At 46.6% G+C, this 27785-nt stretch overlaps 1 protein-coding gene across 3 annotated transcripts in view; it reads left to right on the top strand.

Annotated features, from left to right (window-relative positions):
* Nucleotides 1–27785, top strand: part of pde4a (phosphodiesterase 4A, cAMP-specific) — a 349369-nt gene that overhangs the window by 260852 nt on the left and 60732 nt on the right. For all 3 annotated transcript variants that reach the window (XM_080216649.1, XM_080216648.1, XM_080216650.1), the window contains exons 3-6: nucleotides 1518–1554; nucleotides 9975–10045; nucleotides 21007–21050; nucleotides 27357–27469. In XM_080216649.1, the coding sequence (XP_080072775.1) occupies nucleotides 1518–1554; nucleotides 9975–10045; nucleotides 21007–21050; nucleotides 27357–27469 (265 nt within the window). The remainder of the gene's footprint in view (nucleotides 1–1517; nucleotides 1555–9974; nucleotides 10046–21006; nucleotides 21051–27356; nucleotides 27470–27785) is intronic.

Below are 27785 nucleotides of genomic sequence, written 5' to 3' on the forward strand. Positions count from 1 at the left end.
TAGGAGATAAAGGAGACAGAGCAAAGACAGGGCAGATATAGGAGGTATAGGAAACATGGCGGATACAGGAAATAGGACAGATATAGGATATACATGAGACAGGGTAGATACAGGAGAAAAATAGAATTGGCTGATACAGGAAATAGAGCAGATACAGGTAATCAGGCAGATATGGGAGATACAGCTTTGGAGAGAGTAAATATCCAAGAGTTACAGGAAATGCAGGTTAACACTTATATCAGTTTCCCTCCTTGACTTCCTGGTTTCAGTGAAGAGACCCTCAACAACTCAAATATCTTTTCACAGTGAAATCCTCTCATCCTCAGTCTCCTCTGAGTAAATCTCTGTATTTCTCATTCTCTCCCCACCCGTTCTCTCTCTTTCTCTATCTTTACCTCACCTTTTCTATCTCTGTCTTAATCTCTTCCCAATGTATATCTCTTTATCTCACTCTGTTTTCCCACTTCCTGTAAAGTGCCTTTAACTTTTATCTCTTTCTTATTCATTCCTTCTAACTCCTGCTATGCGGATAACTGGATCTCTCTCTCTCTGTCTGTCTCTCTCTTTCTCTCTCTCTCGCTCTGTCTGTCTGTCTCTCTCTGTCTGTCTGTCTCTCTCTGTCTGTCTGTCTCTCTCTGTCTGTCTGTCTCTCTCTCGCTCTGTCTGTCTGTCTCTCTTTCTCTCGCTCTGTCTGTCTGTCTCTCTCTCGCTCTGTCTGTCTGTCTCTCTCGCTCTGTCTGTCTCTCCCTCTCGCTCTCTCTCTCTCTCGCTCGCTCTGTCTGTCTCTCTCTATCTCTGTCTCTCTCTCTCTGTCTGTCTCTCTCTGTCTCTCTCTCTGTCTGTCTGTCTCTCTCTATCTCTGTCTCCCTCTCTGTCTCTCTCTCTCGCTCTGTCTGTCTGTCTCTCTCTCTCTCGCTCTGTCTGTCTCTCTCTATCTCTGTCTCTCTCTCTCTGTCTGTCTGTCTCTCTCTCTCGCTCTGTGTCCCTCTCTCTCTCGCTCTGTCTCCCTCTCTCTCTCTCTCTCTCTCTCTCACTCTGTCTGTCTGTCTCTCTCTCTCTGTCTCTCTCTCTCTCTCTGTCTCTCTCTCTCTCTCTGTCTCTCTCTCTCTGTCTCTGTCTGTCTGTCTCTCTCTCTCTCTGTCTGTCTGTCTCTCTCTCTCTCTCTGTCTGTCTGTCTCTCTCTCTCTGTCTCTCTCTCTCTCTCTCTCTGTCTCTCTCTCTCTGTCTCTCTCTCTCTGTCTCTGTCTGTCTGTCTCTCTCTCTCTCTGTCTGTCTGTCTCTCTCTCTCTCTGTCTGTCTGTCTCTCTCTCTCTGTCTCTCTGTCTCTCTCTCTCTCTGTCTCTCTCTCTCTCTGTCTCTCTCTCTCTGTCTCTCTCTCTGTCTGTCTCTCTCTCTCTCTGTCTGTCTGTCTCCCTCTCTCTGTCTCTCTCTCTCGTTCTGTCTGTCTGTCTCTCTCTCTCTCTAGGTATTCTTTGGTTTGTCAGTCCATGTTGTCAACTCATGTGTTTTTCTTTCAGACATACTGAGGACCTCATTGTCACCCCTTTTGCTCAGGTAAGTTGAAAGCTAAACATCTTCTTACAGTTTGTTTGTTTTTCTCTCTGTCCCTATACAATGCTGTTGCAAAAATCATTAGTCAAGAAAGAATCTCTTGTAAATTCCACTGCAAACTATTTGAAGATATGTTATTGTAAGTGACTGCAGGATGGAGCTGTGAGTATTAGCTATCGCCTCTGCTACCTAAAGGTCACATCCAGCCAGAGAGGAAGAAACTCCTCTTTCTGCTGAATGTATAGATTCAATGACTTTGTTCTATTTGAATTCAGTTCTAGTGAAACAGTGTAAAAAAAAATCACTGACCTTCACTCATTTGCAAGTCTTGGTAAGAATCCTCTGGTTGAGGGAGGAATGAGAAATCATGGAAGAGTACAGAAACGAGGCGAATGGGATCTTTCAAGACCTCAGAGATGCTGTTTGAAAGAGATAACGATTGAATTCCAGGGATCTTTGAGCGATTCTCTCTCTATCCCATGCCCCATTTCCCAATTTTCCTTTTCAAGTATTTATCCAATTCCTTTTTCAAATTTTTTATCAAATCTGCTTTCACCTCTCTGTCAATCAGTGCATTCCAGTTCACAAGTCATTGTGTAAGCAAATTCTTCTCATCTCCCTCTGATTCTCTTGGCAGTTTCCTCTGACCCTTCTGTCATTGGAAACAGCAACTGCTCAATAAAAACCTCTCAGAATTATGAAGGCCTCAACTAAGCCTCTCCTTAACCACATCTGGTCTAATAAGAATGACCCTTATCTCACCACATATCTGAAATTCCGCATCCTTGATATCATTCTAGTAAATCTCCTCAACACCCTCTCCAAGGGCTTGATGTCCTTTCCAAAGTGTTAGACGCAGGGGGCCCAACCAGTGTTATATAAAAGTTTAGCATAACTTCCTGTTTTTGTATTCTCTTTCTCTATTTATTAACCCAAAAATCCTATAGCTTTTTTTTTAACAGTTTCTCAACCTCTGCTATCTTTAAACATGTACATGTATACCATGTGTCTGTTCCTGTATCCCTTTCAAACTACTACTTGGTATATATTGCTTCTCCTCACTCTTTGTCTCACACTTCTCACGTTCAACTTTATCTGCTAGGTGTTGTCTGCTTCACCAGTCTGTCTATGTCGACCTGAAGTTTAATGTCCTTCTCATTGTTTACCGCATTTCTCAGCTTTGGGTCATCTGCAAACTTTAAAAATTATGCTGTGTACACCCATGTCCAGGTCATTATTCTGGGTCAAAAAAGAGCAATGGCTCTAATATCAACCCCGGGAAATACAACTGTACTCTTACTTCCACTCTGAAAACATGTGTTTGCCACTACTCTCTATTTCCTATACCTCATCCAAATTTGTATCTGTGCTGAGCTGATATTTCCTCTTTAATCCCACAGGCTTCCATTTTGCTGACTGATCTATTACTCAATACTTGGTCAGACACTTCTGAACATCTGTGTATAAAATGACTAGGTGCCACTTATTGATGTATATTTCCCCACTGACTGGCTTGAAGTTGCTGCAGTTATTCCCTGTCCCCTTTCTCAAATAAGGGGGGCAGTGATTTAGTGATATTGTCACTGGACTAGTTATCCAGAGGCCCAGGGTAATCTTCTGAAGTCCTGCACTTGAATCCTAACATGGCAAATGGTGAAATTTGAATTCGATAAAAACCTGGAATTGAAAGTTTGACGATGACCATGAAACCACTCCTGGACCATTTCCATTTTAAAGAAAGATTTGAATATTGTGGCCAGAACCGTAATTATCTCGGTAACTGAGGATGCAGCAGATCAGATTACGTGACTTTTCTACTTTTAAGTGCTGCCAACCTTTTAAGTATCTCCTCTATTTTTATCTAAACAAATTTCTCTACCCCACTCCTTTACTGTAACATCAGTAATATCTCTCTTCCATGAATTCATTTCTACCTTGGCCGTGCGAAAAGTTCAGCTATTTGATCCTTCTGCAGCCCCACCCTTGCTTTGACTACCCTTTCACTCTTTATCTTTATGAAAGACTTCACTGTTCGCTTTTACGTTAGCTGCTAATTTTTTTCTCATCAACTCTGTTTATCCTTCTAATTTCCTTTTTCAGTTCTCCTCTGAACTTCCTGTATGCTATAATTCATAATGTATAAACCTTGAACATTAACATGTCTTGAATCATCGGAGCATTCTAACTTTAAATGTTCTTCCACCTCCCTTTAATAATTTGTTTAACCTTTTCCTAAACCACCACCAATTTGAAGGCCTCCTATTGTTCTCTAGTATTTTATTTGCTAATCTTTGATTCCAACCCACCTTCTCAATGAAATTAGCCCTCCTTCAGTTCAGTATAGAACATAGAACATTACAGCGCAGAACAGGCCCTTCGGCCCACGATGTTGCGCCGACCAGTTACAAAACAATGACCCACTAACCTAAACCAATCCCTTTTCGTCCATAAACCTATCCACGGATCTCTTAAACGCCCCCAAACTAGGCGCATTTACAACTGCAGCAGGCAGGGCATTCCAATCCCTCACCACCCTCTGGGTAAAGAACCTACCCCTGACATCCGTCCTATAACTACCACCCCTTAATTTAAAGCCATGCCCACTCGTGCTAGATTTCTCCATCAGAGGAAAAAGGCTATTACTATCCACCCTATCTAAACCTCTAATCATCTTATATGTTTCAATAAGATCCCCTCTTAGCCGCCTTCTTTCTAGCGAAAACAACCCCAAATCCCTCAGTCTCTCCTCATAGGACCTCCCCTCCATACCAGGCAACATCCTGGTAAACCTCCTCTGCACCCTCTCCAAAGCCTCCACATCCTTCCTGTAATGTGGGGACCAGAACTGCACACAGTACTCCAAGTGCGGCCGCACCAGAGTTGTGTACAGTTGCAACATGACGCTGCGACTCCTAAATTCAATCCCCCTACCAATAAATGCCAAGACACCGTATGCCTTCTTAACAACCTTATCTACTTGACTCCCAACTTTCAGGGATCTATGTACACATACACCTAGATCCCTCTGCTCATCCACACTATTCAGAGTCCTCCCGTTAGCCCTATACTCGACACATCTGTTATTCCTACCAAAGTGAATTACCTCACACTTCTCCGCATTAAACTCCATCCGCCACCTCTCGGCCCAGCTCTGCAACCTGTCTAAGTCTTCCTGCAAACTATGACACCCTTCATCACTATCTACCACACCTCCGACTTTGGTGTCATCAGCAAATTTACTAATCCACCCACCTATACCCTCATCCAGATCATTAATAAAAATTACAAACAGCAGTGGCCCCAAAACAGATCCCTGAGGCACACCACTCGTAACCGAACTCCATGATGAATATTTACCATCAACCACCACCCTCTGTCTCCTATCCGCTAGCCAATTCCTGATCCAATTCCCTAGATCACCCTCAATCCCATACATCTGCATTTTCCGCAGAAGCCTACCATGGTGAACCTTATCAAACGCCTTACTAAAATCCATATACACCATGTCCACTGCCTTACCCCCATCCACCTCTTTGGTCGCTTTCTCAAAAAACTCAATAAGGTTAGTAAGGCACGACCTACCCGCCACAAAACCATGCTGACTATCTCCAATCAATTCATTACTCTCCAAATAACTATAAATCCTATCCCTAATAATTTTTTCTAAAACCTTGCCCACAACAGAAGTGAGACTCACCGGTCTATAATTCCCGGGGAAGTCTCTGTTCCCCATCGTAAACAATGGGACAACATTCGCTAACCTCCAATCTTCCGGTACTATACCAGAGGCCAACGATGACCTGAAGATCAGAGCCAGAGGCTCAGCAATCACTTCTCTTGCCTCCCAGAGAATCCTGGGGTAAATCCCATCCAGACCAGGGGACTTATCTATTTTCAGACCCTCCAGAATATCTAGCACATCCTCCTTATCAACTGTAATACTGTCAATTCTACTGCCCTGCAACCCAGTGTCCTCCTCAGCTATATCCATGTCCCCCTGCATGAACACCGAAGAGAAATATTGGTTCAATGCCTCTCCAATCTCCTCCGGTTCCACACATAACTTCCCTCTGCTGTCTATAACTGGCCCTAACCTTGCCCTAACCAACCTTCTGTTCTTGACATACCTATAGAACGCCTTAGGATTCTCCTTAACCCTATCAGCCAAAGTCTTCTCATGTCCTCTTTTAGCCCTTCTTAGCTCACTCTTCAACTCCCTCCTAGCCAATCTAAAGTTTTCTAGTGCACTACCCGAGCCCTCACTTCTCATCCGAACATAAGCCTCCTTTTTCCTCTTAACCAACGAAGAAACTTTTTTGGTGCACCACGGTTCCCTAGCCCTACCAATTCCTCCTTGCCTGACAGGGACATACCTATCACGGACTCGCAGTAGCTGCTCCTTGAAAAAACTCCACATTTCAGACGTTCCCAGTCCCTGTAATCTCCTAGTCCAACCTATGCTTCCTAATTCTCTCCTAATAGCCTCATAATTATCCTTCCCCCAGCTAAAACCACTAGCCCGAGGTTCATGCCTATCCCTTCCCATCACTAAGGTGAACGTAACCGAATTGTGGTCACTATCTCCAAAATGCACACCAACTTCCAAGTCTAGCACCTGGTCTGGCTCATTTCCCAGCACCAAATCCAATATAGCCTCACCTCTAGTTGGCCTATCTACATACTGAGTCAAAAAACCTTCCTGCACGCTTTGTACAAAAACTGACCCCTCTAACGAGCTAGAGCTATAACAATTCCAATCAATATTAGTAAAGTTAAAATCCCCCATAACAATTACCCTATTACTATCACTCCTAACCAGGATCGTCTCCGCAATCCTTTCCTCAACCTCTCTAGAACTTCTAGGAGGTCTATAAAAGACTCCCAACAGGGTGACCTCTCCTCTCCTATTTCTAATCTCCGCCCATACTACCTCAACAGACAAGTCCTCATCAAACTTCCTCTCTGACACTGTGATACAATCCCTGACCAATAATGCTACCCCGCCCCCCCTCCTACCTCCTCCTCTACTCCGACTAAAACATTTGAACCCCGGGACCTGCAGCAACCATTCCTGCCCCTGCTCTATCCATGTCTCTGAAATGGCCACAACATCGAAGTCCCAGGTACTGATCCACGCTGCAAGTTCATCCACTTTATTGCGAATACTTCTTGCATTAAAGTATACGCATTTCAAACCCTGCTCCACCCCACCCCTGCGATGCTGTGCATTGCAGTCCCCATCTATGCACCCCTCTACTCAGGATCCCACCCCCCCTCTGAATCAGTTTAAACCTCCCTGCATAGCCTTAGCAAATTTACCCCCCAGGATATTGGTCCCCCTCTGATTCAGGTGTAGACCATCCCTCTTATAGAGGTCCCACCTTCCCCAGAATGAGCCCCAATTGCTCAAGTACCTGAACCCCTCCCTCCTGCACCAACCCCTCAGCCACGAGTTCAAACTTTCCCTCTCTCTATTCCTCTCTAAACTATCCCGTGGCACAGGCAAGAGTCCGGAGATAACCACTCTATCAGACTTGGCCTTTAGCTTCCACCCCAACTCCATAAATCTCTGCTTAATATCCCCTTCCCTTAACCTCCCTATGTCATGTGTCCCCACATGAACTATAACTTGGGGTTGATCTCCCTCTCCCTTAAGAGTATTTCCAACTTTAGTTGTTCCTTGTCTAAGCTAAGCTAAGCTTAATGACATTGGCCGGACCTCTCTGACCTCACCACAGCTGGGACTGTCCGAGTGCCAAATTCTCCATTCTCGCTTAGTGTTAGGCAGGTGTGTGAGACTGCAGAATTCCAACCATTATCAGACAGTGTTACAGCACAGAAGGAGGCCATTTGACCCGTTGTGTCCATGCCAGCTGTCCACAGAAGACACTTGGTGTCGCTTTCCACACCTTCTGATCATAGCTTTGCGTATTCTTCATGATGATCCAATTTCCTCTCTATTGTAGTTATTGAACATGCGCCCACTGCACTCTCAGGCACTGCATTCGAAATCCAAACCACTTACAGAGCCATGGAGTTTTTACTACTAAGCTAGTCTGAATTGCCCACGTTTGGCCCATATCCCTCTACACCTATCTTACCCACGTAACTGTCTAAATACTTTTTAAAAGATAAAATTGTACCCACCTCTACTACTACCTCTGGCAGCTTGTTCCAGACACTCACCACTCCCTGTGTGAGAAAATTGCCCCTCTGGATCCTTTTGTATCTCTTCCCTCTGACCTTAAACTTATGGCCTCTAATTTTAGACTCCCCTACCTTTGGGAAAAGATATTGACTATCTAGCTGATCTATGCCCCTCATTATATTACAGACCTCTTATAACTCAAACCACCAAGTCTCAGTAGCATCCTAGTAAATCTTCTGCACTCTTTCTAGTTTAATAATACCCTTTCTGTAATAGGGGGACCAGAATTGCACACAGTATTCCAAGTGTGGCCTTACCAATGTCTTGTACAACTTCAACAAGATGTCCCAACTCCTGTATTCAATGTTCTGACCGATGAAACCAAGCATGCCAAATGCCTTCTTCACCACTCTGTCCATCTGTGACTCCACTTTCAAGGAGCTATGAACATGTACCCCTAGATCTCTTTGTTCTGTAACTCTCCCCAACGCCCTACCATTAACTGAGTCAGTCCTGCCCCAATTCAGTCTTTGAAAATGTGTCACCACACATTTATTTAAATTAAACTCCATGGCGGGTATTTTACCACCTTGCCCCTCCCTGGAATGGGGTGGGTGAGGCTTACAGAACGGAATTCTCCACTGGCCTTGGGTGGGATTTTACGAGCCTTCCCTGACCAAGGTCTTAAAATCCCAGCGCGTGTGTTCTCATTTTAGGATGTGAAGTTCCCTGTTTTGACGATGATATTAATTTTGCAATTGGGAAATGCCCCAGTGATTATGTCAGGGCTGTTTTATGAATTTGGGAGTGGTGACACGTTAGAATCCTACAGTGCAGAAAGAGGCCATTCGGCCCATTGTGCCTGCACCAACCACAATTATTAAAGGAACATTACTGGGTATCTAACCTGTGGCACACCTGCCCTGGGTTTGTTTGTTGGGGCACTGCAGAAGGCCTTTACTGTATCTAAACCACACTGGAACAGTGAACATAAGAACATAAGAAATAGGAGCAGGAGTCGGCCATCTAGCCCTTCGAGCCTGCCCCGCCATTCAACAAGATCATGGCTGATCTGAAGTGGCTCAGTTCCACTTTCCCGCTTTCTCCCCATAACCCTTAATTCCCTTGTCTGTCAAAAACCTATCTACCCGTGTCTTAAATATATTTAGCGAGGCAGCCTCCACCACTTCAACGAGTAGAGAATTCCAGAGATTCACCACCGTTTGAGTGAAGAAGTTCCTCCTCAACTCCGTTCTAAACTGTCCCCCCCTTTATCTTGAGGCTGTGCCCTCTAGTCCTCCTATCCTTTCTAAGCGGGAAGAATCTCTCCACCTCTATCCTATCCATCCCTTTCATTATCTTATACATCTCTATAAGATCCCCCCTCATCCTTCCAAACTCCAACGAGTACAGACCCAGTCTATTTAGTCTCTCTTCACAGTCTAACCCTCTCATCTCCGGTATCAGCCTAGTGAACCTCCTCTGCACACCCTCCAAGGCCAAAATATCCTTGCGCAAGTGCAGCGACCAAAACTGCACACAGTACTCCAGCTGCGGCCTCACCAGTGCCCTGTACAGTTGCAGCAAGACCTCCCTACTTTTATATTCTATCCCCCTCGCTATAAAGGCCAGCATCCCATGAACAGGGAGCTTTACTCTGTATCTAACCCCATGCTGTACCTGTCCTGGGAGTGTTTGATGGGGACAGTGTAGAGGGAGCTTTACTCTGTATCTAACCCTGTGCTGTACCTGTCCTGGGAGTGTTTGATGGGGACAGTGTAGAGGGAGCTTTACTCTGTATCTAACCCCGTGCTGTACCTGTCCTGGGAGTGTTTGATGGGGGGACAGTGTAGAGGGAGCTTTACTCTGTATCTAACCCCGTGCTGTACCTGTCCTGGGAGTGTTTGATGGGGGGACAGTGTAGAGGGAGCTTTACTCTGTATCTAACCCCGTGCTGTACCTGTCCTGGGAGTGTTTGATGGGGGGACAGTGTAGAGGGAGCTTTACTCTGTATCTAACCCTGTGCTGTACCTGTCCTGGGAGTGTTTGATGGGGGACAGTGTTGAGGGAGCTTTACTCTGTATCTAACCCCGTGCTGTCCCTGTCCTGGGAGTGTTTGATGGGGACAGTGTTGAGGGAGCTTTACTCTGTATCTAACCCCGTGCTGTACCTGTCCTGGGAGTGTTTGATGGGGACAGTGTAGAGGGAGCTTTACTCTGTATTTAACCTTGTGCTGTCCATGCCATTTACCTATTCCTTTCTGTCTTCCCTACAGATCCTGGCGAGTTTGCGCAGCGTGAGAAACAACTTCACTGTCCTGGCCAATACTCAAGGACCCCCTAATAAGTGAGTACCAGACTGCTGCTGGATTCAGCAAATCACAGCACAAGGTGTGAGCCATTCACAGACCGATCACAACACCGCTCCTTAATCACTAATAATTTAGTGATTCATTGAGAACATCTCACTTCCCAATCACCGTGTAGTCAGGTCTCCCTGCCTCTTCCCTCTGTCTTGCACAGGTTATATTGAGCAATGGTTTTGAACGGGTGTGCCATGAGAACCATGCCAGTGTGCCACTGCACAGCCTGCTGTGGGAGTGCCAGGTCTGGAAGCTGTGGCTTAGGGCAGGCACCAAGACCCGACTTTAGAAAGAGCATGTTATGTTTGAGGCACCATTTCCTGAATCTCTGGGTTGCTCTCTCTCCTCCCTCCGTCTCCCCTTCCTCCCTCCGTCTCCCCTTCCTCCCTCCGTCTCCCCTTCCTCCCTCCGTCTCCCCTTCCTCCCTCCGTCTCCCCTTCCTCCCTCCGTCTCCCCTTCCTCCCTCCGTCTCCCCTTCCTCCCTCCGTCTCCCCTTCCTCCCTCCGTCTCCCCTTCCTCCCTCCGTCTCCCCTTCCTCCCTCCGTCTCCCCTTCCTCCCTCCGTCTCCCCTTCCTCCCTCCGTCTCCCCTTCCTCCCTCCGTCTCCCCTTCCTCCCTCCGTCTCCCCTTCCTCCCTCCGTCTCCCCTTCCTCCCTCCGTCTCCCCTTCCTCCCTCCGTCTCCCCTTCCTCCCTCCGTCTCCCCTTCCTCCCTCCGTCTCCCCTTCCTCCCTCCGTCTCCCCTTCCTCCCTCCGTCTCCCCTTCCTCCCTCCGTCTCCCCTTCCTCCCTCCGTCTCCCCTTCCTCCCTCCGTCTCCCCTTCCTCCCTCCGTCTCCCCTTCCTCCCTCCGTCTCCCCTTCCTCCCTCCGTCTCCCCTTCCTCCCTCCGTCTCCCCTTCCTCCCTCCGTCTCCCCTTCCTCCCTCCGTCTCCCCTTCCTCCCTCCGTCTCCCCTTCCTCCCTCCGTCTCCCCTTCCTCCCTCCGTCTCCCCTTCCTCCCTCCTCTTTTTCTCTCTCTCTCCTCCCTCTCATTCCCTCTCCCTTTCTCTCCCTCTCTCTCGCCCTCTCTCGCCCCCTCTCGCCCTCTCCCCCCTCTCTCGCCCCCTCTCGCCCCCTCCCCCCTCTCTCGCCAGCACTGGGAGATGTGGCTGTGAGTTTTGTTCAGCCCTGTTTCTGATGTACCTGCTCACGTGTGGGACTCAGGAAGCCCAAGTTTGACAAGCAGCTGCAGTTAGTGGGATTTCTATGTTCCTGCCATTTACCGTTCCTGTGAGAATACATCCCCTTTTCACAGAGCTAGCTGGGAGGAGAAAGAAAATTATTGCAAGGTTCTAATTTATAGAAAATAAAACACCAGGGATAGGCTATGTGATAGCGAAGCAGGGGCGCAAATTAGGAATAAGTTTGGTAAAACTGCGAAATTGCTCCTTAGGGTGGAGTTTTACAACATCATTTGCGCCTGTTTTGCGGCAGGAAAATGTTGAAGATCGGGCGCGATGTGACTAGCGGGAATGGTGCCCAGTTTCGCACCATTTTACCCAAAAAAAATTGACGCAGTTTAGAGCCTGTCCAAAATGGACAAAACATCAATTTGCATTTTTTACATTCATCACAGTGTGATTAGTGAGCTTTACTCCCAATCATCCCAGCTCACCCACCTTAACCATCTCACTCACTGCAGCCAGGTTGTTCACCTCCTCTATCTTAGTGAGGGTGAGGAAGGGGGTAGTCTCTGTGTTCAGGCTGTTCCATGCTGCTCAGAGGGGATTGTTTTGTGATGGCCATGTTGCGTTTCGGGTCAGTGGGCCTGTAAGTTTCTGTGAGACAGGGGGGGTGGGGAGGAGGTACTGTTATTCTTCACGGAGTCCAACCTCAGACTCTCAGCATGGACCCGGCTCAGAGCGCTCACCTCGGGTATCAGTGCTGACCTTGGCTGGCTCCAGGGATACATCTGTGACCCTCTTTTCATCCCACTGCCCCGAAATGGCCCAGCGTCAGGAAGAGGGGTGTCAGTAGATATAGCCACTGCTGCAGTCTCCTGGCTGGAAGGCCCCGGCACGGGCTCGAGCTCTCCGTCCTCCCTTTTTTTCCCGGTTTTCCAGCGCGTGTGGAGCTTGTGGCTTCCAGCTGAGCTGCCGGCTGTCTGGTGAGTTAAGCCCCACCCACAGTCTAGCCCAAACTTCCAAGACTGCATAAAATTGGAAGTGAAAACTTACCTGAAAAACGGATCAGCAACTCTCTCATTGTCACACTAGCTGGACACATAGAAAAAAATCTCGTAAAATTCCCCTTTTAGTGTTGGGGGATTAGCAGATTAAATATTTGGATTTACAGGGATAGGATCTGGGCGAGAGTGTTATTGGTGCAGACTCAGTGGGCCAAATGGCCTCCTTCTGCACTGCAGGGATTCTCTGATTCTAACTCCAGAGCAGAACTGAATTAACAAAGAGCCCCAAGGAAAAGAACAAAAATATAAGATTGGGGAAAGCTGAGCAGGATTGGAATAACCAAATTCTGCACAAATTCCAAGAAAGTGGAGGAAATTAGTAATGCGCTCACCTTTCTGGCAGGGTGTGTCAGTCTGAGTTGTACATTTGCACGGGTATCAGAACCACAGAGAGGGGAAATGGCAGGAACTGGACACATCAATTCCAAATGTGACTTTCCAAATTTATTAGCAGGACCTGGTGGGGGGGAAATAGCCCAGGCCACCATCGGCACCTGTTGGTCAGGTAAGCCAGCGCAATCCAAACATGGGTTTTCTGAGCTCCATACACACGAAGCGACTTGTGAATGCAACGGGAAACAATGGCAGACTTTCTGATTTGTCGCATTATTTCCAGCTCATTGGTGTTTTGCAGCTTCTAAGATGTAATCATGAGTTTCTTTCTGGATGGTTGGCAAATGATTCCTGGTCAAACCAGAGCCACTAGGAGTGAAGCAGGGTTGGAGATTTCTCTCTCTATGCACAGCCAGAGGGCTACTCCAGACACCCAGGCAGCAGCCACCATTCTCTGTTAAATTCCTGGATAGTCAGAGCATTCTCCTTTTGGCAAGGTTTCTCAATGATCCTTCCAATATGTTAGTTCCCATTGATTGTTCTGCCCCCGTATCCTACCTTTCCTAGTTTGATCATTCATTTAGCACTTTTAATGTTTAATAGGGTCCAATTCTGATGAAAGGTTGGGGCATGTCCCTTTAAGAGAATGGGTCAGGTGACCTGGGACTCGAGCTGTGTCTTGTGCGGAGCGTGCGTTGCCAGTCTTGTGCTGATTGTGTGAGAGAGCAGATGTGTTAATAAACAGTTCCAGTCAGTTCTTATCTCATGGTCTTTTGTTAGTCTCTATATCAGACCTCAAACATAAAAAACCCTGAAACATTTGCTCTCCTCTTTCTCCATCCAGATAATACTTGTCCTGTTGAGTATATTGGCTGATCTTGTTTTTAATCAGAGTTACATTGGTTTAAGAACATTTTTTCCTCAAAGTATTTCTCAAGAGTATTAACAGCTTTGTTTACTTAGACAGGGTTGGAGTTTCAGATGAGAACATTTTGTATTTATGCATAAAGAATAGTTTTAAATCCTCAGAGTTCCTCATCTGTCCTTGAACATTTCTCTGACGGAAGGTTAGCTGACTTAACAGTGCAGGCTGTGGGTGGAAAGGGTTCTGGTACAGGCCACTGGAATAGGGTTCTCCAGAATATGTCCGAGTAACATGAGGGCTGTGTCCAATTTGAAGAGTTTCTGATCTCTGAGCCCAGATCAACTAATTGCAAATTGTGGGTGTTTCCAAACAGCAGAGGGATTCTCCTCATCTCTGCTGGAAAGGCCCACTCTTCGATACCCAACCTCGAACAGCGGGGAACATTGTGTAAATGTGGGTTATAAGATGTTGCTTGAATGAAGGAACTGTTCACAGAGTCAGACTCGGGTGTCACATTACTCTTATTGGCTGCTCTCAATGTGATGAAATTCAAATAGAGAAAGGCAAACATAAAAAAAAAGAAAACAATTGAAACCTTTTGTAATGATGACCGGGGGGTGTCATAGATCTCCCGATGGATCTCAGTGAATATGAGCTCCAGTATTGGATGAGTGGAGACTCGCCCAGTAGGGTGTGGCGGGGTTTAAAACCAGCCTGTACTCAGGCCAGCAGTTGGTAGACCCAGACTGATCTGCACTCGGAGATCACTACAAATAAAAGGGTGATTGGTGACAGAGGATGGCTGCAGTCTGACTACTTCACCTTTGATGGAAAACACTTCTAAATTGTCTACGTTTTCAACTAAAATATTGTATTTCACATGCAAATAATAATGCTTCCATTGAAAACTTCTCAAAACCAATGAAAATAGCGTTAAATTGTGCATTGATGTGCCTCGATGAGGTTTTGTTTGAGTGCAGCACAGATGGAGAGTATTGGAGATTGAAAATTTGTTATGGTATAAAGGTGCGCTGTGATAGATAAAAGGTTGGGAATCACTGACATGGAGTCCCACTGATTCTGTGGAGTACAACTGGCTATTCAGTCTAGTTGGTCTATCATAAGAACATAAGAAATAGGAGCAGGAGTAGGCCATCTGGCCCCTCGAGCCTGCCCCGCCATTCAATAAGATCATGGCTGATCTGACAGTGGTTCAGTTCCACTTACCCGCCTGCTCCCCATAACCCTTAATTCCCTTATCGATCAGAAATCTATCTACCCGTGATTTAAACACATGAGGTAGCCTCCAATGCTTCAATGGGCAGAGAATTCCAAAGATTCACTACCGTCTGGGAGAAGAAGTTCCTCCTCAACTCTGTTCTAAATTGACTCCCATAAGAACATAAGAAATAGGAGCAGGAGTAGGCCATCTAGCCCCTCGAGCCTGCCCCGCCATTCAATAAGATCATGGCTGATCTGTCGTGTCTCAGTTCCACATTATTTTGAGGCTGTGTCCTCCAGTTCTTGTTTCCTTTCTAAGTGGAAAGAATCTCTCTGGCTCTACCCTGTCTAGCCCCTTTATTATCTTATACGTCTCTATAAGATTCCCCCCTCAGCCTTCTGAACTCCAACGAGTACAGGCCCAGTCTACTCAATCTCTTCTCATAAGCTAACCCCCTCATCTCCGGTATCAGCCTGGTGAACCTCCTCTGTACTCCCCCCAAGGCCAATATATCCTTTCGCAAATAAGGGGACCAAAACTGCACACAGTACTCCAGCTGCGGCCTCACCAGTGCCCTGTACAGTTGCAGCAAGACCTCCCTACTTTTATATTCTATCCCCCTCGCTATAAAGGCCAGCATCCCATTCGCCTTCTTGATCACCTGCTGCACCTGCAGACTGGGTTTTTTGTGATTCGTGCACAAGGACCCCCAGGTCCCTCTGCACAGTAGCATGTTGTAATTTTTTTACCATTTAAATAATAGTCCATTTTACTATTATTCCTTCCAAAGTGGATAACCTCACACTCGCCAACGTTATACTCCATCTGCCAAATCCTTGCCCACTCACTTGGCCTATCCAAATCTCTCTGCAGACTTTGTGCCCTCCATGCAATTTGCTTTCCCACTCATCTTTGTGTCATCCGCAAACTTTGTTACCCTACACTCAGTCCCTTCCTCCAGGTAGTCTATGTATACGGTAAACAGTTGAGGCCCCAGCACAGATCCCTACGTCATGCCACTAGTTACCAATTGCCAACCGGAAAAGCACCCATTTATTCCACTCTCTGCTTCCTATTAGATAGCCAATCCTCAATCCACGCTAACACTTTACCCCCAACTCCGTGTACCTTTATCTTATGCAGTAGTCTTTTGTGAGGCACCTTATCGAATGCTTTCTGGAAGTCTAAAAACAGCACATCCATCGGTTCCCCTCTGTCAACCGCACTAGTTACATCTTCATAAAAATCCAGTAAATTCGTGAAACACAGTTTTCCCTTCATGAATCCATGCTGCGTCTACTTGACTGAACCATTCTTTTCCAGGTGTCCTGCCATTTCTTCCTTAATGATGGATTCCAGCATTTTCCCAACTACGGATGTTAAACTAACTGGCCTGTAGTTACCTGTCTTTTGTCTATCTCCTTTTTTAAACAGTGATGTTAAATTAGCTGTTTTCCAATCAGCCGGCACTTCCCCAGAGTCCAGCGAATTTTGATAAATTACAACTAACGCATCTGCTATTACTTCTGCTGTTTCTTTCAGTACCCTGGGATGTATTCCATTCGGACCCGAGGACTTGTCTACCTTTAGTCCCATTAGCCTACCCTGCACTACCTCTTTAGTAATAGTAATCGTTTTAAGGTCCTCACCCCCCCACAGTCCCATGACCGTCAATTATCAGTATGCTATTTGTATCCTCCACTGTGAAGACCGACACAAAAAACTTGTTTAAGGCCTTGGCCATTTCCTCGTTTCCCATTATTAAATCCCCCTTCTCATCTTCTAAGGGTCCAACATTTACTTTTAGCCATTCTTTTCCGTTTCATATATTTGTGAAAACTTTTACTATCAGTTTTTATATTTTGTGCTAGTTTACTTTCATAATCTATCTTTCCTTTCTTTATTGCTTTCTTAGTAGTTCTTTGTTTTTTTTTCAAAAGCTTTCCCAATCTTCTAGTTCCCCACTAATTTTGGCCACTCATTGGTTTTTAATTTGATACTCCTTTATTTCCTTAGTTACCCACAGCTGGTTATCCCTTTTCTTACATTCCTTCTTTTTCACTGGAATATATTTTTGCTGAGTGCTGAGAAAAATCTCCTCAAAAATCCTCCGCTGTTCCTCAGCTGTCCTACCAACTAGTCTGCGCTCCCAGTCTACATTAGCCAACTCTGCCCTCATCCTATTGTATTTGCCCTTGTTCAAGCAGAGGACACTGGTTTGGGACCCTCCTTTCTCACCCTCCATCTGTGTTAGAAATTCAACCATATTGTGATCATTCATTCCAAGAGGATCCCTCACAAGAAAACTTTTAATTTTACCTGAGTCATTTCACAGGATCAGATCCAAGATAACTCTCTCCCACAATGTCCCAATGCCGACAAGTTTCTGACACAATAATTTCCTCTTCCACATTTTTCTTATATCCCACCTGCCCCATGTATTCACGAAACTGCCCCTTCAATGCAAAAATGTTTCCTTCAACCATTTCCTGTGACAACTAGTTCCACATTTGCATCACTCTGTGACTTACATTTTAACATTTCACTGCTGTAATGATGCACTTTTAGAGAATCCATTAGTAAAAACAAAAAAGATTTGTTCACACGAGTTATTCAGCAGCTACATGGTTGTACCAGGTCCCTACATGTCTCTTGGCTGAGAGTTCCGCTCCCTGGAGTGATTACACACTCTTGAGTCCCAATTGGTCACCCAAAACAAGTGCCCCTAACAGGACAACTACCAGAATTGCTTGGCTAAAAATTCTTTATTTGATCTTTATAATGATTATCTAATATTTGTGCCCCTTTGTTCTTGCAACTGGAAATAGATTCTCCACATTCATTCTACTGAACCACTTCATCATTTTTAAGATTCCCCATCAAGCCACTTCTCTGCCTACTCTTTCCTGGGTATCCTCAGTTTGTTCAGGAAGGTGCCAGTTGTTACTGATGAAGCTGCGTTAACAACTGGAAAGTGAACTTGGTGACTTGTGGTCCCTGTGCCCCAAACACACACACACAATCTCCACGGGATTACCTCAGCCCCGGATAGAACCTTTTGGAACATTGGCAGCAGCTCTTAAGAAACAATGAGAATACCTGTTACCTTGGAGGATTAGCACGTTTCCTACTGGAGAATCCCAGCCAATTCCTTCCCAGTGAACTCCAGTGTATCACTGCAAAGATCCTAGTTTATCTGCCACTAGACAATCCCAGATCCACAGAGGGGGAAAACCAGTGGATTTCCAGGGAGTTTGCTTAGTCTGAGATTTGGGATTAGTTGCCCAGTGTGAGTGAAACCTTGCGAAATGTTGAACAGGCTTTAACGTCTCAGTCTGTTCACCTTGGTGCTGTGGCGTATCCCTTACTAATGTCCTCCCAAGAGCAGTGTTAGCCTGCACTAACTGGTGCCAGTGAGAAGTGCTGCAACATTGAGGCCTAGAGGTGGAAAAACTCTGGAGCCATTTAAATAGTGGGCTGTGTCCAATTCCAGGATCCCTGTTCCCATTCTTGATGCTCCCAATTTTCATTAGTGTGGAATAAGGTGTGTGAAGTGAGTCTACTCTCTGCATTCTCAACCTGGTCAGCTCTATTGTGGAGGAAGGCATCTTTGTGGAGTATACGAGCTTCTCCATGGCTCATAGTTCATTGTCCTTCAGGAGTTTGGAACCAGAGTCCGGATTCAGAAACTTTTCTAATGGTAACTTCAAAAGTTCTTGCCCACAACCCCACAATTCTCCCATACCTGCCATGCCACCTGCATATTCACTCAATGGTAACTCATCCTTCACCCCATGGCTCCTCATTCATGTCCGTTCATTCCCATCCTATGCCCATTCACCCAGCTTGCATTGTGTAAATACCAACGAGCTTTATAATTACAATGGCAAATGTTGATCTGCTGAAAGGGATTTAAAAATTACCCATTCACAAATCATCTGTTGAAAGAAACAATTGCTTTTCCAACAACACTTTAAAAGAGTCAATCAGACAGAGTGTTAAACTAGCAAACACAGAGGCTTCAGACACTTCATACCACTGATCTTGCCTCAATAAACATTGAGGCATTGATAAAGGAGATCACAGATTTAACATTTTATAACCATTTAAAGATGTCAATCAAGCAAAGCCAACAATTCACTTTAATTGTCAAAATCCCACTGCTGAGTTCACAGCCACATTAGGCATGCGATCCAGTCATTTATAGAGAGTTGCAGGAACAGCAGTTATTTCACAGGAGTATTTGTGAGTGGATAGTTTTGTTCTCTCAGCGGCTCGATGCTGCTATTATTATCTGGCTCAGTGATTGTTACATGGTGCATAGTGGGAAAGTGGACATGGAAGGGGTAAGAGTTGTCATGGACAACAGTATGAGGGGTCGTGGGGAAGAGCAGAGGGGTATAAACTGCAAAGGAGACTATATAGGAGAAGTCTTTAAGAATCACAGGTTGGCATGAAAGGTCAAAGGAGCCATGAAGGGGAAGAGGTTTGATGGGGACAGTTAGAGGGAATTTTACTCTGTATCTAACCCCATGCTGTACCTGTCCTGGGAGTGTTTGATGGGGACAGTTAGAGGGAGCTTTACTCTGTATCTAACCCTGTGCTGTACCTGTCCTGGGAGTGTTTGATGGGGACAGTGTAGAGGGAGCTTTACTCTGTATCTAACCCCATGCTGTACCTGTCCTGGGAGTGTTTGATGGGGGGACAGTGTAGAGGGAGCTTTACTCTGTATCTAACCCCATGCTGTACCTGTCCTGGGAGTGTTTGATGGGGACAGTGTAGAGGGAGCTTTACTCTGTATCTAACCCTGTGCTGTACCTGTCCTGGGAGTGTTTGATGGGGGGACAGTGTAGAGGGAGCTTTACTCTGTATCTAACCCCGTGCTGTACCTGTCCTGGGAGTGTTTGATGGAGACAGTGTAGAGGGAGCTTTACTCTGTATCTAACCCCGTGCTGTACCTGTCCTGGGAGTGTTTGATGGGGACAGTGTAGAGGGAGCTTTACTCTGTATCTAACCCTGTGCTGTCCCTGTCCTGGGAGTGTTTGATGGGGACAGTGTAGAGGGAGCTTTACTCTGTATCTAACCCCATGCTGTACCTGTCCTGGGAGTGTTTGATGGGGACAGTGTAGAGGGAGCTTTACTCTGTATCTAACCCCGTGCTGTCCCTGTCCTGGGAGTGTTTGATGGGGACAGTGTAGAGGGAATTTTACTCTGTATCTAACCCCGTGCTGTACCTGTCCTGGGAGTGTTTGATGGGGGGGGGACAGTGTAGAGGGAATTTTACTCTGTATCTAACCCCGTGCTGTACCTGTCCTGGGAGTGTTTGATGGGGACAGTGTAGAGGGAGCTTTACTCTGTATCTAACCCCGTGCTGTCCCTGTCCTGGGAGTGTTTGATGGGGACAGTGTAGAGGGAATTTTACTCTGTATCTAACCCCGTGTTGTACCTGTCCTGGGAGTGTTTGATGGGGACAGTGTAGAGGGAATTTTACTCTGTATCTAACCCCGTGCTGTACCTGTCCTGGGAGTGTTTGATGGAGACAGTGTAGAGGGAATTTTACTCTGTATCTAACCCCGTGCTGTACCTGTCCTGGGAGTGTTTGATGGAGACAGTGTAGAGGGAATTTTACTCTGTATCTAACCCCGTGTTGTACCTGTCCTGGGAGTGTTTGATGGGGGATGGTTGAGAAATGAGAGCCGAAAGGCCGAATATCTTCAAACACAAACATCAGAGTTTCTGAACAGCCCGCCTCAGTTGACAGACATTGTTGGTAAAGTGCCTGTAAGAATGTGTACTGTAGATAATCAAGCACTCTGGATTCAATAAGCAGTAGCCATCAATAATATTATAATCTAACATCAGTTCAAAGAATGGAAAGAATCCAGATTATAATTTATTCTGTGTGTACACATATGTGTTTTCGTGTGTGTCTGTGTATGCATTTGCCTCTGTGTGCTTGCCTCTGCGTGTGTGTCTGTGCATGTGTGTGTGTGTATGTGTGTGTGTGTACGTGTCTTTTGCTGTGTGCAATTCCTCGCATATCTGTTTTGTGTGTGTGTCTTGTCTGGATGCTGCCTGTGAATCCTGTTTGTTAATTTCTGGTTGTCTGTGTCCTGGTAATGCACCACATGCACCTGTCTGTCGGTGCAGTCTGCGACTATACCACTTGAATTCTGTTTACATCTATCTCTGTGTCCTGAATACCTACCGTCAACACGTGTCCTGTCTGCATCCTGTCTGTGTGTATTATGTCTCTCAGTGCCTCCAGTTAGGTTAACTTGTTTTTCTTGTTTCCTCCACAGGAGGTCACCAGCAGGACCACAACCTGCTCTGTGCACCCTGTCAGGTAAACAAACCCTTTTTATACAGCCGCTCTGAAATGGCAGCAGGAGTTTTTGTCCTTTGCAGCCACAGCAGTTTGTGTGTTCACAGCATTAGGTTCACAGAAGCTCCACAACATGCAGTAAATAGTTTCCCGCGATTTCACTGCATGGGTTCCACATGGGATTAGATACAGAGTAAAGCTCCCTCTACACTGTCCCCCATCAAACACTCCCAGGACAGGTACAGCATGGGGTTAGATACAGAGTAAAGCTCCCACTACACTGTCCCCATCAAACACTCCCAGGACAGGTACAGCACGGGGTTAGATACAGAGTAAAGCTCCCTCTACACTGTCCCCATCAAACACTCCCAGGACAGGTACAGCACGGGGTTAGATACAGAGTAAAGCTCCCTCTACACTGTCCCCATCAAACACTCCCAGGACAGGTACAGCACGGGATTAGATACAGAGTAAAGCTCCCACTACACTGTCCCCCATCAAACACTCCCAGGACAGGTACAGCACGGGGTTAGATACAGAGTAAAGCTCCCTCTATAGTGGAAAGATATCAGTGAGCTGTGTCTGTCTCCTGTCGCTGTGTAAGAGGAAAGTGGATTTGTTTCTGGGCGTTCACTGAAATCCTTGCTGCCGAATCTGTGAATGTTTGCTGGTCTGTGTGGGATTGTCTGAAAGGAGCTTGTGCTCTCTGTTGGATAGATGTTCTCGGAGTGGATCAACTGTGCAAGGTGCTTAGTCTTTCTTTGGTTATTTTCTGAAGCTTTTAGTTTTGTTTTATTTAGCACTTGAGGAAATGAGAAGAAGGGACACAATATTTTCTGAGCAACCTGTAGTGGCCTACTGTTGGCTAGTGGTGGGATCTTCTGGCTTTCCTGTGGATTGCATCCCTTGGCACCATGAAATGTGCAGCGAGGGTTTGCCATTGGCAAGACTGGATGTTCCTGTTGGTGTGAATGGCTGGAAGGTTGTGGCCTAGGAGTAGGCCTTCAGCCTGCTCCACCATTCAACATGGTGTGGCTGATCTCATACAATACGCAATGAATAAGCCATCCTCTGAACCCTCCACCCTGGTCCTGCTCCCTCATTTCCATTCCATTCCTCATTCAACCCTTTTCCTTCCAGCAGCCTTCCCTGCTCCCTCCTTCTCTGTCCCTCCAATCCCTCCATTCCAGCCCTCCTCCTCCTCATTATCTTCATCCCCTCACATTCCTTCCCACTCTCCCTCCCAATTCCCCTTCCCCTAACCTCTCTTTTCCCCTCTCCCTGTACTGTATACACCATGGTCTCTCCTCTTCTCCCTGTCTCTGGGAAGATACTGTGCACTGGCCAATGGGCCCGATGTGAAAGTGAGTGCCCATGTTGTATTTCCCACTGGGAACCACGGACATTGGAAACATTGGTGGAATTTTCCACTCCTGACGCTGTGCAGTGTCAGCGGGGAAAGGTAGCGTGAATCACACTGGCAGCTGTGACTGAGCCATCTGCTTTTCACCTCATTAATGAATATTCACTGTGTGGTATTCCGGTCTTGTGACAGAGTGGGCTGGGATTCACCCATCTCTCCAATTTGTTTCCTGTACCCACACACAGATTCAATCCCTGCAGCCCAGTCCTTTCTGGAGTGAGTGATGCCTCCTAGACAAGAGCAGCTGTGTGTCCAAGTTCAGTAAAAGCACTGGCAGCACTCCTTCAGACAGTGCCCATGATCGGAGCTGGAGATTCACTCATCTCATTACCAAGGGTTGCGAGGAAGCCCCTGCTGCAGCCAGTATCTGTGGACTTCCAAAAAGGGCCAGTGTCTAGCGCAGGAAGAAGATGAATGATCTAATCTTCTCCCCCAGGATAAGTCAACCTTCTCCCCCAACACAATTCATCCTTACAAGGTCATCAAGCATTTGCAGGGATCACACACATTTCCATCACAAAGGACATCATCACTAATTCTCTCACACACATTTAAAGCTTCATCTCTGATCAAATCTTGCACAAGTCATGTCCTTAGCCCTTGTGTAGATCCACTCAGCACACACTGCAAACAGGCATGCTTATCAACTGCTTTGGCATCCATCCTGCTCACAGTCTGACTTCCTGCAAGAAAAGATCATCTGTAGCAGGGAGAGATCCCAAAAGAGAAAACACTGGAAAATCTCAGCAGGTCTGGCAGCATCTGTAAGGAGAGAAGTCCAAATGACCCTTTGTCAAAACACTTTCAGAGTCTTCAGTAGTAAACAGCAGAGGATTTATTTACAGGGATCTATAAGAGCAGCAGCATGTCTGCAGCTAGTTCTGGAGAGAACTCCTCCCCCTGGGGTGATCATCCCAGGGAGATATTGCAGACAGGAGGAAGGGAGGGTGGGTGACAGCAGTCTGGCCACTCAGTCCATTTAAGCAGCAGGTGGTAGCGATGGCTGGCAAGGACCGAGACTGTTCCTGCACTGAGGCAAGATCACCATTTCCCACCAAGCCAGTGAGGCCCCATCCACTCATCTTTGCCCACCATCAAAACTATTAGTGCTCTTTAATGAGGTGACTATCCAACCAGTCACCACCATCAGGAAAAGGAGACATACTGCCAGCCAGCAGATCAGCTCCAGCATCCCCACCGCCCCCAAGGCACCTGAAGAGCATCTGAATGTAGAGCTGTCACTGAATTTGGTCACACCCTCCACCAAGACAGTGAGAGCCAGTTCTAAAGCAGGTTCAGGATCACTATCTAGTGAGCTCAGCACAGAGTTTGGTCCCCAGCAGGCGGAGGCAGCAACTGCCAGGGTCACTGACACTCCAGTGCCTGAGTCAGATTCCTGCTGAGTCAAATGGCCAATTGGCCCACAGAGAGATGTTGGAGCTCCATAAAGAGGAAGGGGTGTAATGGCAGGACTTGTCAGAGGCCCCCAGCAGCTTAAAGCAGACAATGGAAGAACGGTCCACAAACATAGCAGCACATCGAGGTCTGTAGTTAGTGCTCGTTGTGTTTGCAATCCTACAAATCATCACTTTAGCGACGAGTGGGTTCCTTTAGTGGCTGTAAGAGAGGGAGACAGAGGACCTTGATCTCCTCCAAAGAACTCCTTTTCTTTAAGGTGTCAGGTAGGAGCCCTTGGATACCCACACGGAGGAGGACCATCAGGCAGACACACTGGGCCAGTCACCCAGGACTCTCCTGGTCTGTCCAACCACTCCAAATCTGACGGGGTTAGATACAACTTGCAGTTGTAAATGCGCCTAGTTTGGGAGCGTTTAAGAGGTCTGTGGACAGTTTATGGACGAAAAGGGATTGGTTTAGGTTAGTGGGTCTTTGTTGTTTTTTTTTAACTGGTCGGCGCAACATCGTGGGCCGAAGGGCCTGTAATGTTCTATGTTCTATGTTCTAAATCCTCTCTGACTGAGACCCCAGAAACTCTAACTGCTCAGGCCAGTAGACTTGAGGTGATTGTCCTTTTAGGGGCAACACAGCAGAGTAAGGGTCACATGGCCAACCTAGCCAATTGGGACTCAGAGTGGGGAATCATCCCAGGGGGAGGAGTTCTCTCCAGAACTAGTTGCAGACATGCTACTGGTCTTATAGATCCCTGTAAATAAATCCTCTGCTGTTTACTACTGAAGACTCTGAAAATGCATTATTGTAAACATGCACCTGCCCCACAGCAAAAGATACAAAGCGAGCCAGAGCCTTCAGCTTCAACCCTCCAGAGGATACCTGCCATCACAGCAGTCAGCAAGATGCCTCTACCTCTGTTTAAGACGCACTCAGATATTGTGTCAGAGAGCAGAATGGTGGCATGAGTGTTCACACATTGTGTATACACATCTGCAAATATCTTTGCTTATCTGAAGCTGCCATCCAGTGAATGGTTGCTCTATTTTATCCAGGCTCCAAGGTCATATATGTGTATCTGGTGCTCCAGTCCCCTCCATCACCACTTATTGCCCATCGTGACCTTGGGTCTGTGGTTTTGGATCTCGGGTCTCGGGTCTGTGGTCTCAAGTCGTGGGCCTCAGGTCTCCGGTCTCCGGGTCTCTGGTCTCTGGTCTCTGACCTCAGATCATCGGAACACAGGACTCTATCCCGTAGCTTCAGGAATGTAGATTTTGCAGTTTGGTTTAGTTTTCTGCTGCACTAAAGTCTATTCCGTCTGCTCGGAGCATCACATTATGACCACGTGTACAGTTAAACATCATCCCTAATAAAAGTTCCCTGTCTCCATCTGTATGATGCAGAGCTATGGACCAGTGTACCTCTTGCTGATTGTTGAAATGTCTGCTTGACTGTCATGACTAAATGAGATCAGAGGTGTGTGTCTAGTGTCTGGACGGTTAAATGGGAGGATAGCATTCTGTCTAGCATGGCTTGACGGAGTCCCTGTGTTAGCTCAGAACATAAGAACATAAGAAATAGGAGCAGGAGTAGGCCATCCAGCCCTTCGAGCCTGCCCCGCCATTCAATAAGATCATGGCTGATCTGTCGTGGCTCAGTTCCACTTTCCCGCCTTCTCCCCATAACCCTTAATCCCCTCTCTTATCAAAAACCCATCAACCCGCGTCTTAAAAATATTTAGCGAGGCAGCCTCCACCACTTCAACGGGAAGGACAGTTAACATGGCTAGCCTATAGTGACAGTACCATCAGTCTGCCAAGCTTATTTAAAATGCTGGATGGTAATATGGAGGCTTCAAGTGGGATCAGACTGAAGCTCAATTGCATATGACGTTTGCACTTTATTATAATTAAGTTACTAAGTAATGCCTAAGCGTTTTCTGGGCCACAGGTGCCAAGGTGATGCTGGACAGGGACCTGTAAAGCTCCAGATTGAGGTTGGGTCATGATGCTTGTCAGTGATCAGGCAATAATGCTGCTGAAACTCTCTGTGTGCACACAAAGCTGACCTGACTCTCAGGACCGAGTGTGAAAAATCACAGTGCCCTACAGAATAATCTCATGCTGGGGCTGAGTGTGAGGATAAAGCCTGAACGTCAGCCTTGTATGAGGGATTGCCTCTGGAGTTGATCAGAACTCAGACATTCAGGCAAGAAACATTGATAGGTACTAATAATATTAAAGCAAATTACTACAGATGCTGGAATCTGAAACAAAAACCAAAAATGCTGGAAAATCTCAGCAGGTCTGACAGTATCTGTGGAGAGAGAATAGAACCAATGTTTCAAATCTGGATAACCCTATCTTATGCTAGATGACTGCCACCTGGAGGCACCTTGCAGTGCTGCAGGCATACTGCACTGAGGTTTGGAGTGGTATCGGCAGCAATCTGTGACTTCTTCACAGTTAGCGCTTGGGGAATTCTTATCCCACAACAGAACAGCTCCAGAGGCTGCCTGTCTTTCTAAGGATGAGGCCATTACACTTAAGATTGTGATGACTCAATCTGAGTTTGATGACCTTCATTGAGATGCTGAGGAAAGTGTGCAGAGAGGGCACGGGTCAGAGGCTGATATCAGCTTGAGGATTGGATCACTCCAAACCTGAGGGATTGGGGAAAATATGCTGCCACTTGTGAAGGGGGAAATCAACAAACGCCTTTCTGTTTACGGACAGGTGGAGAGGAGAAATCAGGATTGCAATTAAAGCTCCTCCATCCATAACCGTGATTGGCAGCTCAAATCCAGGAAAAATCCAATCTGAATTTGTCTGGGCTCCAAGTGAACAGATGAGCCAAATTGGATCGAAGAGAGTCAATGAGAAACTCAGTCAGAGGAACAAATTCTCAAACACAGGGAACTCAGCACAGCAAATTGCTTTTCCCTAACACAATGGAAACATTGGGTGCACAGATATTCGTTCAGTCTGAGAATTTAAATGGTGAATCTTTGGCATCCTTTGGCACACAATAACTGAGAGCTCTAGTGAGAGAGCTACAGTTTAGTTTACCCTGCAGTTTCTCTGATTAGGACAGCAATTCAGCGCCAGTATTATCAAGAAAGGCAAGAAACTAGGACTTTCCCGCCTCTCTTGCAATCTTACTGGCTCGTCACACCAAGCAACTGGCTGTCTTGAGCCAATAAGATCACCCCCCAGAATGTGGGAGGGAGAGTAAAGACACGTGTGGCAGGGGCTGTGTGTGTGTGTGTGTGTGTGTGTGTGTTTGTGAGAGTCTGTGTGTGTGTGTTTGTGAGTCTGAGAGTGTGTCAGTGTGTGTGTATCTGAGTGTGCGTGAGTCAGTTTGTTAGTGTGTGTGTCTCTGTGTGTGTGGGGGTTTATGTGTGTGTGTGTCTGTAAGGGCATTGTCGCTGGCACTGGGCTGTCTGATTCTGAGGGATTGCCACTTTAACCATTCATGTACCACTGTGTTTCTAGATGAAACTTACCAGCAACTGGCGAAGGAAACCCTGGAAGAACTGGACTGGTGTCTGGACCAGCTGGAGACAATCCAGACCTACCGCTCAGTCAGCGAGATGGCCTCAAACAAGGTAGGAGAGTGTAAGCAGGGTGTGGGGGGATGGCAGGAGTGTGTTGAAGTGATAACTGAATGGGCATTTTCCAGTCTTCTGTGTCTGCCTGAAGCCAGCATTCATTTCTGAAGGAGATCAATTCTGTATTCCTACAAGAGTTTGCGTCTGATCTGTGTATGAAATCTGGCCCGTTCCTGGTCTGGGTCAGGCAGGATTGGGGAGCCAGAGTAGAAGGTTTGAGTGACCGGGACGGGGCTGGGGGTGATTGGTCAGGAGGGGAGAATGATGGGTTGGCAGGGTGAGGCGGGATGAAGGGTCTGAATGTCTGCAGGGG

This window comes from Carcharhinus amblyrhynchos, chromosome 33, assembly GCF_965287045.1.
Source record: "Carcharhinus amblyrhynchos chromosome 33, sCarAmb.v2.hapA, whole genome shotgun sequence".
NCBI lineage: Eukaryota > Metazoa > Chordata > Chondrichthyes > Carcharhiniformes > Carcharhinidae > Carcharhinus > Carcharhinus amblyrhynchos.